Consider the following 10,443-nt stretch of genomic DNA (forward strand, 5'->3'; position numbering starts at 1 on the left):
GGGTAAGAATATTTTGCACAAAAGGTTCCAAACGACAAGGTTAGTTGCAGTTCACAATACATCAGAATTGTTTATAGGTATTACATGCTATTTTCAATATGAACACTGCTTGTTAAAATAGTTTTATGCGCCATAAATTTCCCTTCTAAACGAAATTTATGGCGCATTACTTAAAGATGATTGAATAATGTCATTAAACTCACGAAGTTTCCTCTCGTACTAATGCTTCTTTCAAATTTTCCCTTCCTCCAAACAGTATTTCTTTGATTCAAGTTGTTGAACTGTTGTCCACATTCGCTTGCAAAGATATTCTCACTATCCTTCGTGCGTTCTTTTACCACGGTACATGGGTTTATTTTCAGTTCGGAAAGCTTGTATCCCATCAAAATGCCCAAATATAGAGCACAGTGAGAAACTCGCAAAAGCCAATGGCTATTTTTAACAGACTACATACCGTGGTATGCGAAAAAGATCAAAAAATACGTCAAAACACATATGTGGAAAAAGAAACCACCGCAGAGAAGTCTGACATTTCTCTATTTTTAGGCGTCCTTGTAAATTTACGATTAAAATCTGTTTAGACGATTAACATCATGGTCTTAACGCACCAAAGCGTCGTGTGCTTTCGTGGCAAGCCTTGCGAAAATCAGTAACACGACTAAATAGGGAACGTCAGATTAACAACTTTTTCAAGAACTCTTCACTCTTCAGCGATGACAACTGAAACTTGATTGAAACACACGCACAGCTTTAAATAACAAGAAAGTAGTGCTTGAACTAAAGAGGCTTAAACGAAAAATCACTATTCCGTGAGGCGCAATGCTTCCAGAATAAATGGGGGTCAATTTTCGCTAAGGCATCGGACAGCATACACAGCACTCACGATAAATCAAACCACATTACGCACGCAGGGAAATTGTCGGCGCCAATTTGATCGCAAATAGCTAAACATCATATTTGTATTGTGACTACAGATGCGCTATTTGAATAAAGGGAGACAAAATTTGTCCTACAAAGTTGCGCAAGTCTGTCTGTTTGGGTTTCATTGGTTCCAGAGCTGCACACCGCACCTGCCAGCACAGAAAAATTCCGCGTCAACGTCACGCGAAAGTTCATCAGTGAGGTCAGATTTGTCGAATGAGTGTTTTTAAGAGAAACAAAATTACTGACATTCCTTCGGTGCTGTATAAATACGCTGTCATTACGGTCCTCAAACCCAGGGAAAGTGTTCGAGAGGAGATACACACGAGCTTTGACTCGCCAGCTCTGCAGCTTCGTCGAGGAAAAAATATGTCGCGGAAAATGAGCAGTAGCGCGTTTGTGCATTGCGCGACAACACTGCTTCTCTTAGTGGCATTTTCGTTCCTACGTGTTCTCAGCATTTTTCCCAGAACGAGATCGATCGTTATTAAAATGATGGACTTGATATCGGTAGTACCTCTGCCAAAGGAAATGTACTGGAATTCACTGTTCAATTGGGAGATGTTAAAATCTGTGCGCAATTCCATCCATCTCGAGCTGCAAAAAACTGCAAGAAAGGACCACACTGCTCCGGACCCTCTCCTAGTTTCCTTAGACGGAGAGTCGCAAATTCGACTGCTTAGCTTTTGCAAGGGGAGCCGTCCACTAGTTGTCAACTTCTGCAGCTGGACTTGTCCAGTTTTCAGAGCAAGGGTGGGCGAATTTCTAAACGTAGTGCAAGAATTCAGTGATGTCGCTGATTTCCTTTCTATCTACGTCGAGGAAGCTCATCCAACGGACGGTTGGGCCTTTGAGGTGAGATACAAAGTCTTTTAAAAAAACTATTTCCTTTCAGTTTCCTAGATAAATTAAAATCATATGTGCACGCCCCTTAGAAGTTTCCTTATGTGAGTGACTGTCAAAGTGCAACCTTTGCCAAATGATATAGATACCCGCGTCAACTGACTAAATCTCTCCATCTCATACTTAGAACAACGTCGAAATTTCAACCCACAAGACCTTAGAGGATAGATGCCAAGCCGCAAAGCTCATGCAGGACTCTGTGCAGTTTAACTGTCCCATAATGATAGATACAATGGAGAATGAAGCTAATAATGCATACGCTGGGTTACCTATCAGACTTTACGTGATAAAGAACAAGAAAGTGAAATTTGCTGGTTTAGCTGGACCGACATTCTACGACCCACAAAATGTGAGACAGTGGCTTAAGGAATACAAGGTTGAGTTTATGAAAACTGGCCGTCATCGGGCGTAAAGTATTGGGAACAACTGCGTCAAGGAACAAACAAGATTCTAATGACAAATGCATCTCCATCGAAAAAGCCACGCAAGGAAATACAATTAGGATAAATGACTAAAACCGGAAGTTTATAACAATGCATCAACGAAAAGATCTGGGAATCCTCGCTTCAAACGTTTCGAACAATGACCAAGAACGATGTCGAAAGAAACACTTATATTTAAGGTAGATTCGAGGTAGTAACAAACAAAGAGATTTTGTTGACGTGTTTTGATGCCGTGGTAGACCGCGTTACTGCAATGTTTTTTTTTAACTTACTTACAAGCAGTTGAGTCACTGATCTGTAGAAACAGCGTCTTAGACGGTCGCGACAACTTTAATTCTAAGCTCTGTATAATAATTGATGAAAGGGAACCTTTGTAGCTCAACTAGTCATTCCATCGTGCGAAAACACGAATGTAAATAAAACGCGTGTTAACTAGTCTATTCCAAGTGTACGAGTCCTTTGACGTACTTTACGCCTCTCGATTTCAACACGATTGCCCGGTTTGAGCCAGCGAAGCGGTACATTCCAACCCGCTCCCCCAAATTTTTCTCTAAAAGGAATTTTTATCGTGCTATGAAGTGAACTCTGATTGGACTGTCACCTCCAGGTGATTAAGACAGATTGCGTGCATTTACAACCATAGCCCATGTTGATTTTACCCGCCTCCTAAGGCAGCCCAGGGTTAAGTCAACTTGTTGTCCACCTCAAATATCTAAAATCTGATTGAGCTTGTTTTCTCCCTCTGTAATCCTTTGGTTTGGCCAACGAATCCATGCAATCCGCAGATTTTTTCCAGTTCCTAGACACGTTTCGGATCCTTTTTGCCAACTTTTGTGGCACGCGTATTACAGTGTTCCGGTAAATAACTCGCAGAATTCACTTAATTAATAACATTGTATTTGAGACCGAGAGCCGGAAGGCAATGGCAACTGTTTAAATGTTTGCAATTCTTTAGTAGGGGCTTAGTGTCTATCAATCGATCAAATTAGCACTTTTAGCAGCAGCTCGACTCAGTCGGGTTCGATGAACACTTTAACGAGTGGACGAGAAGTGTGGATTAAGGGGTCTCCATCACTCCAGAACGGTTCGCAAACCTTCCAGAATCGCTGCTAGAGTATTTTTTAATTACGTAATTCTAGCCAGCACTCTTGCAAGACCTTGCAGATTTTTTGTTTGCGTACGGGCTGTCAATCATGCGCGCTGTCCGCAAACGAACCTGTGGCAAAATTTCGCTCCTAGTTTAAATTTTGCTTTTGTATCGTAGCGAGAAAAGACATGTTAGAATTTGCGCGCGTTTCATAATTACTAATTTGCAAGAAGACTTAATCTAATCGGTATCGTGACTTGCGGTGAGTGAGGTTTATGTTCCTTTTGACACAAATTACGTGTTAATAATCGTTGAAACTGAGTGATAAACAATGAAACGATGACGGCGATGGGCCTAAAACAAAACAATTTGAAGTGGCACAAGGGGAAATCGATTTGGAGTGATTTTTCCCTCCTACAAAATTACTTAATCAGTAAAAGAGAACATTTTTGCGTCTCTAACCTATTTTCAATACAAATACCCTTGATGGCCAGCGTCGCAGTTTGAATCTTTGAGTTGATGTCACTGCAAACTATGTGTTAGCAGTTCGGTGCCTGAAAGTCGGACGCTTCCCACTCAAATGCAAACAAGCGTAGATCAATATTTACCGCAATCGAGAAATGTTCCCTTTTAATTTTCCTTGTTTATCTGACTGTAGGTCGCTATGCGTGCGAGATTACAATCTGCTGAAGGAAGATCGCAGTTAAGTTCATTTCCTTTGTCGCTTAAGCTCTGTGGGAAGTTTGTTTTGACGGACCCCTTGTGTCCAGCTTACACGCAGTGTGCTGTGATCAGTCGTGTTCTGATTACGTCATTCAGCGAACAAGCGAAATTGTCGAAGATTGAGGTCACGCGATCAAAGTATTCTCACTGAAATCATTTGTTCAGTTGCACGATATGTTCAACTTTTTTTTAATCAAACTCTGCAAAGAAGGAGCAAGTTCTCCAGTTACTTCTGTTTTGTTTTCCCGGTATGAAAGCTTATGGGTGAAATATTTTTGTTTTGAACTTTCTCGAATTGATGAAAGATACAATGAAATCACGCGATGTTTGAACAACTCATACAGGCCTCGCAAAGAGTTAAAATTAATTTGTTTATAGTTATTAGAAGCTGAAAAAAATCATCAACTGCTGTTGATTGCAACATTTTCGGGCCTTAGCCAAAATTTATAGCAGTGCATCTTATCTTGAAGGGGTTGAAAACTAGTTATAAAATAATTTTCCCTTTATAAAGCAAATCTGTGTTTACTTTTCTTGTCGTGAAATGTTTATCGCACATTTCCATGAGACGGGAGTTGTGTACATAACAAAATAACTCCTGTTTCAGTTTCTGACTACCTAAATTAAATTTTCGACATATTTTAAATTAAAAATTGCGCTTTTTCAGTGGCTCAAATTTTTTAGATTTTTTTTCTCTGCAACTTAGTTTGTGTGGTAAAGTGAAAGGCACAGGTGCGAGAGAGGCTTTTTTGCCGTGTCCAAGAATGCGTGGATAGCTTGATTCAAGTGCTTCAACTCCTCGATAACCAACACCTTTGAACGTAACAACATTTGCATTGGCTATACACATATGTGTCGTGCTCTATGCGGCGCAACAAAGCAGCAACCATAAGTGTGCCTCCTGCTGTTTAAATGTAAAGTGCTGAAAGCATTTTTCTTCCATATTCGACATCAGAGCAGATGCTTTTTATACTCCTCTCTTGTAGTCAAATTATCGCCCTTTTTTGAATTAACGGTCTATTTTTATCATATCTATTGAAACGGCCAGTGTTTGTGGTAATCATCACCAAATTAAGTCTTTCAAAATTAAAACCATCGAACTGAGAAATTCACATCTGGAAGTCTTTACGGAGGAATAAATAAATGCTCCCTCTTTTTTTTAGCTTCTACTGTTTATAAATCAATAAAAGATAACTTCTATAAATAGTTCGGTCGTGTTTTCTGTTTTGGAAGCACGTAATTTGGGAAAACCACGAGAGCTGGAGAAGAGAGATAATCACTAATTTTGCCCCCTTTTTGCCCTCATCTCCAAAACCAGTCTGTGATTTATCGCTTCTTTGATTTCTTAATGAAGCAATCCTTCAACGGTCAAGAAATGACTTGAACTTAAAACCGGATACTTCTATACTTCTTGCATGCGTCTTGCTAGCGCTTTTTTAGTTTTGTTCACAAGGAGGGTCCTTGCATGAAACAAAGTTTGGTTCTATTCCAGGGATGTATGTTTAGAAATATCTAGTTACCCTTTGACATCGAAAGATGTTTACAACTTCCTCTAAAGCCGTTTCCTACGAAAGCTGATATAAACTTGCAAGGAATCTTCTGTGCAAAAAAAAAATATACCATCCCTTTAAATCGTCTGAGATAATAGACGAAACGGTGAACCTGACTTAAAGTAGAAGCCATCTTTTAAAACAGTGAAAGATCTCAGAAGCGACTTGCCAATTGAAAAATATTCATTTTTTTTCTTATTTCGTATCAGTCTTTTCGCATAGAGGAGATTTATGACAACAGAAGTACCAGTTGCATAGCTAAGGCTTATAGTTTCAAGTATTCTTTTAAAATCCATCTACAAGAATTCTAATTCGGCGGTTTTTTACCTATCCGTCTTGCATCTTCTAGACAAAAAGAAAATATTAATCATATACTCTGAAAAAATACCGGAAGGTTTAAAAGGTAATTCCTTATGAAGACCAGTTCAAGGAAAACATTTTGCGTTTCAGACGTGATACAAGCAACCAGATAAGAAGGTAAAAAGCTACATTCGTGAGAAAATTGGACAAATTATGACGTAAGGTTCAAATTCACGCGATCGTAATGTATCTATCACGCGAGGTTAACTCGAATGTCAGATAATGAATGAACTAGAATTGAAATTATTCTTAGGCGGTTTTTCCAAAGTTTTAAAGTCTCTTCAACAGCTTCACACTGGTTTCTTTACTTTCATAAAAAAAATTGGAAATTTTCTCTCAATTCGGTACGATCTCTCTCATCCGTGACAAACTATTTTTCTTAATTTGTTTATTTCACGATGTTATTCGTTTCGACACCGGAAGTCGGTGTTTTCACCAGATTTCGCATGGCATTTTATTCTGTGAGTGCTGAAATGTGTCACAATATGATGCATTTGATCGAAATTTGAACAGTAATTATTAAACGACTGGGTTCCCAGCCAAAAAGGAAGTACACTAAAAACTGTTCAAGCAAACAATGCCATGCTTGAAGCCCTATAGCTAAGAAACGTGATCAAGGACAATGTAGATTAGCGAAAGCAATCAGTCGTCGCCAAAGAATTGTACCGCAAATGGATTCAAGCGAGAGAAATCACTTAGAGAAAAATGACTCTTCTCAAGTGGGGGTTTTCAGTCATCAACACTCGGCCAATCGATCGTTAGATCGTAAATCAAGAGATGAGGAGGTACTTCCTAAATGATCTCGCGCACACGCGCTAAAACAAAGGCTGTTTACCAGACTCGATAGTCACGCGATGAATTTCGTAAACATTTCTCTCTAAACAGGGTCTCGACAATCAGAGATTATCGCACGTAATACGAGAGCTCTCCCCGGTGAGCTCAAATCACCCGTGTTTGGATTTCTGGCGGTGGCGTTCAATGAGAAAATCATCGCGTGATGCCAACTTTGCAGAGGTGCAAACGTTTTCATGCTTGCAAACCCTCCAGGGTCATTCAACAAGAAAACAACTTATAATTAAACAAAGAGCTTTGTTTGTAGCACTTCATAGCATTAGTTTTGTAGGTATTTCCTCGGCAATATGTTATATTTCATCATCTAGGATTGACTCCACGGACACTAATCTTCCGGTCAAGTTGAAAGTGTCAACCAAACGTGTACCTTTTTCCGGATTTGCGATAAACAACCTTCACAAAAAAAATGCAACTTGACGTCTCCTGACATTTACCAACTTTCCGCGGTTTATGATGGCTTGAAAATCGCGTAATTAGATTTCATGTTTGTATATTCTAAGGTGAAGTAAAAAATGATCGCCGAACGAGGTTAGGGGATTAAGACTCGCAGCAAGATTCAATTTTTAGCTGTTATTTATATTTCGCACCTTGTTCTTTTGTTTTGTTATACAACACAAATGCAATGACCGCACAGGGCAAGATTAAAATAGTTGTATCGTATTTTCGTTCCTTTAACCTTCAGGCAAATACCACGAAACTGGTGACATTGCCTTTGTAGGGAACAACATAGGTAATATAAACCTCGCAAAGGACAACTGAAACTAAAAGAAACTGTTTACCTTTTACCCAATAGAAATTCTGTATTGAATAAAAACTTATGATAACTCTGATGACGACGAAACGAGAGTAATATAATTATGTATGGTTATTAAATATTGTCTTCTCGAGTGAAGCATGTGAGAACGTTCGTGTCAAATTTATCTTCCATACCCGCCTTTACGGCAGCATTCAGATTTTCAGGTCTACTGAATATGATAACCTACGAGCGTACAGGGTATGTAGCTCTAGGCTTTTCGGCTAGTGTTTGTCGTGCGGTCGTCACTAGCCCCTTGATTACAATCCTTATAAAGTTGTTCATGATATTCTTGTCTGTAAGTGATACAGCGACAGTGAAAGAAGGCGATACACGTGCTTGAACTTTCGTTTTCAGTGTTCGTCCTTGTATCTCACTGTGCTACTTCGAATAATTGTGAAGGTATATAGGACTACGGTTACACGTTCAATTCACTTTCCCTCCATTTCGTTAACCATCGTCTGACCTCCTGTGTTCTGTAAAATGTCGGACCCATCCCGCCAACAAATTCAACTCTTCCATTTAAGATAATACACAGTCGGATTGGCAGTGCGCCATACGCTTGGTTCGCTTCGTTATCTACACAATCCACCAACACTGGAGTTTCTAGCTTAGACGCGTCCTGAAACAGCAGAGCTGCTTGGACTCTTTCCTCTAGAGTGCGATGCTGTTTCACGTGGAAGTCAGTCTAGATCGTGATGTAAAAAGAATATATGAGTCAGAGCAAAGTCCGAGCTCATTCCTTCACTAATTAACTATTCAAACAGGGCTTCCTCTACAGACAGCAAACTGTATAGTCTAATTTCACGGTTCTTCGAATTCAAATACGTATATACGAACGTATACACTACAATACTACGGATCTAAGCGCGTGGTAGAATGAGATAAAGTTTGAAGCCACCACTAGTCGGTAACCTATGCCCCGATTTTAAAGTAACATTTTTGCTAGGATCATACAACAAATTGGGTATCTCAGAAATAAATTTTGGCTTTTATTATTACCTTGAAAGCCCAGCCGTCTGAGGGATGCGCTTCGGAGATATAAATGACGACGAAATCAGCTATATCTCTAAAATCCGCCGTGATCTCGTTGAAGTCTCTCAGCCTATCCATGAAGAAAGGGCAAGTGCAGCTGCCGAAATTCACCACCAACGGCCTGCTCTTCTTGGCGAAGTCTAATAAATTTGAACGCAACTGGCCGTTGGCCGACACAACACAAGGATTTGGTGCTTCTGCACCGAGCTTCGCTTTTTTCTGCAGATCTGTCATCAAAGCGGCCGTCACCGCTTTATACATCTCCCATCCAAACAAACTGTTACCGTACACTTCTTGGCTGATTTCACATCCTGCAAACTTGATGAACAGTTTAACGACCAGCTTTCGGAACACCAAGGTACAGAATAGAAACCGTAGGATACCGAACGCAATAAGAAGGGCCAAAGATGCCGTATAGAAAGGAAGTGCTACTGAGACTGACATGGCCATACGGGCGCCACAGTGGTCACTGAATACCCTACGTAAGATCACCACGAGTCAAGGTTGATATGTGTCTTGATAATCAACAGAACGCGCGCACTTGAGGAGAGCGATGGAATGTGACTTCAAGAAATCTGATTCAACCCCAGACAGCTCTTGCTACCGTTGCGTGATGCACTGATGGGATTCGTGCGATAAAGACAAGAGGGAACAGTTTTCGCATCCTACACAAACCGCTCGCGGTCTCCTCTGAAAATAAATAGCGATATATCCATCTTATGTGGCATATACGCAAGAATTTCAAAGCTATTCTCGAGACAAATTGATCGAATGATTAAAGGCTTTAGGCGGCTTTACCATTCGAGCTTAGACGAGTCGACGATTTAAGGGGGGCGAGTAGGCGAATAATCTCAATATACACGCAATCTTTGGTGAACTCTCGAGTGATCGTTTCCTTCTTAAGGCGGCTTTAGGCAACTCGATGCAAACAACTAAATTCTCTGAGTGAGCGATCACAATTCGCTCGGAGCAGACCTGTTTTTTGCCAAACGCTGAATGTCGTTAGCCCGCCACTTAACCTCATGACGTCATCTAGAACAATCCAAAAGGTATAGTTAATTGAGATAAGAACTTGAGACTTGTCAGTAAGAATGTTTGTCTACTGCCGCCCCTTGCATTATCCTGTTTTACCGATCACCTCGTAAAAACACTGCTTTCCTTGGGTAAACCGCAAATGAGACCACGACTACACGCAATCTGGACTCCGCTTGGCAAGGACAATAAATCATTGTCCCTTTAATTGCTGCCCTCGTCCACGAGAGCAAGACATCTTGTGATTCCAGTGCATAATGCATTAATAATCATAGCGTGTTCATTATCATGCCACACTCGACACTAATGGCCGCTAATCATTAATTAATAGTCGTTTCCGGAGAGGAATGATAACGTTTTTCTGGGAGCAGATGTCATCAGATGTACCTGTTAGTGGTGTACATCTTGATGGTCTTGTCAACACTTCTTGGTGAGTGGTGATCGAGGTCTATCATCTCCATCGAACATAGTTAATTACATGAACAAGTATAATTGAAGTTTGTTGTAACAAATATTGTATCACTGGACGTAAGAGCAGGACTCGCATCTTTTCGGGGATTTAAGCCGAAAGAAGGCAATTACTATCAGGGGTATCCATTTTCATCCAATTTCTGTGGAACCATTGGAACCAAACACGAAACAATTCAGCAGTCTTAAATTGGGAACACAAAACTAATGTTTGGATTTTGTTACAGTTAAATAAACATTAAAAGCCTTGAAACCCGTGAAACTGCCATGCAAATATTT

General features: G+C 40.2%; 2 protein-coding genes across 2 annotated transcripts; one reads left to right on the forward strand and one right to left on the reverse strand.

The window, feature by feature from the left end:
* Window positions 1-1,089: 1,089 nt before the first annotated feature.
* LOC131778364 (type I iodothyronine deiodinase) lies at window positions 1,090-2,707 on the forward strand. The gene is made up of 2 exons (XM_059094787.2): window positions 1,090-1,776; window positions 1,952-2,707. The coding sequence occupies exons 1-2, from the start codon at window positions 1,138-1,140 to the stop codon at window positions 2,234-2,236; spliced, it is 924 nt and encodes a 307-aa protein (XP_058950770.2). The 5' UTR covers window positions 1,090-1,137; the 3' UTR covers window positions 2,237-2,707.
* A 4,684-nt stretch (window positions 2,708-7,391) lies between these two features.
* On the reverse strand, window positions 7,392-10,402 carry LOC131778292 (thyroxine 5-deiodinase). Its single transcript, XM_059094702.2, has 2 exons — window positions 8,632-10,402; window positions 7,392-8,317 (listed from the first exon to the last, which is right to left on the reverse strand). The coding sequence occupies exons 1-2, from the start codon at window positions 9,112-9,114 to the stop codon at window positions 8,048-8,050; spliced, it is 753 nt and encodes a 250-aa protein (XP_058950685.2). The 5' UTR covers window positions 9,115-10,402; the 3' UTR covers window positions 7,392-8,047.
* Window positions 10,403-10,443: the final 41 nt, after the last annotated feature.

The sequence above is a fragment of the Pocillopora verrucosa genome, chromosome 14, assembly GCF_036669915.1.
Source record: "Pocillopora verrucosa isolate sample1 chromosome 14, ASM3666991v2, whole genome shotgun sequence".
In the NCBI taxonomy this organism is placed as follows: domain Eukaryota; kingdom Metazoa; phylum Cnidaria; class Anthozoa; order Scleractinia; family Pocilloporidae; genus Pocillopora; species Pocillopora verrucosa.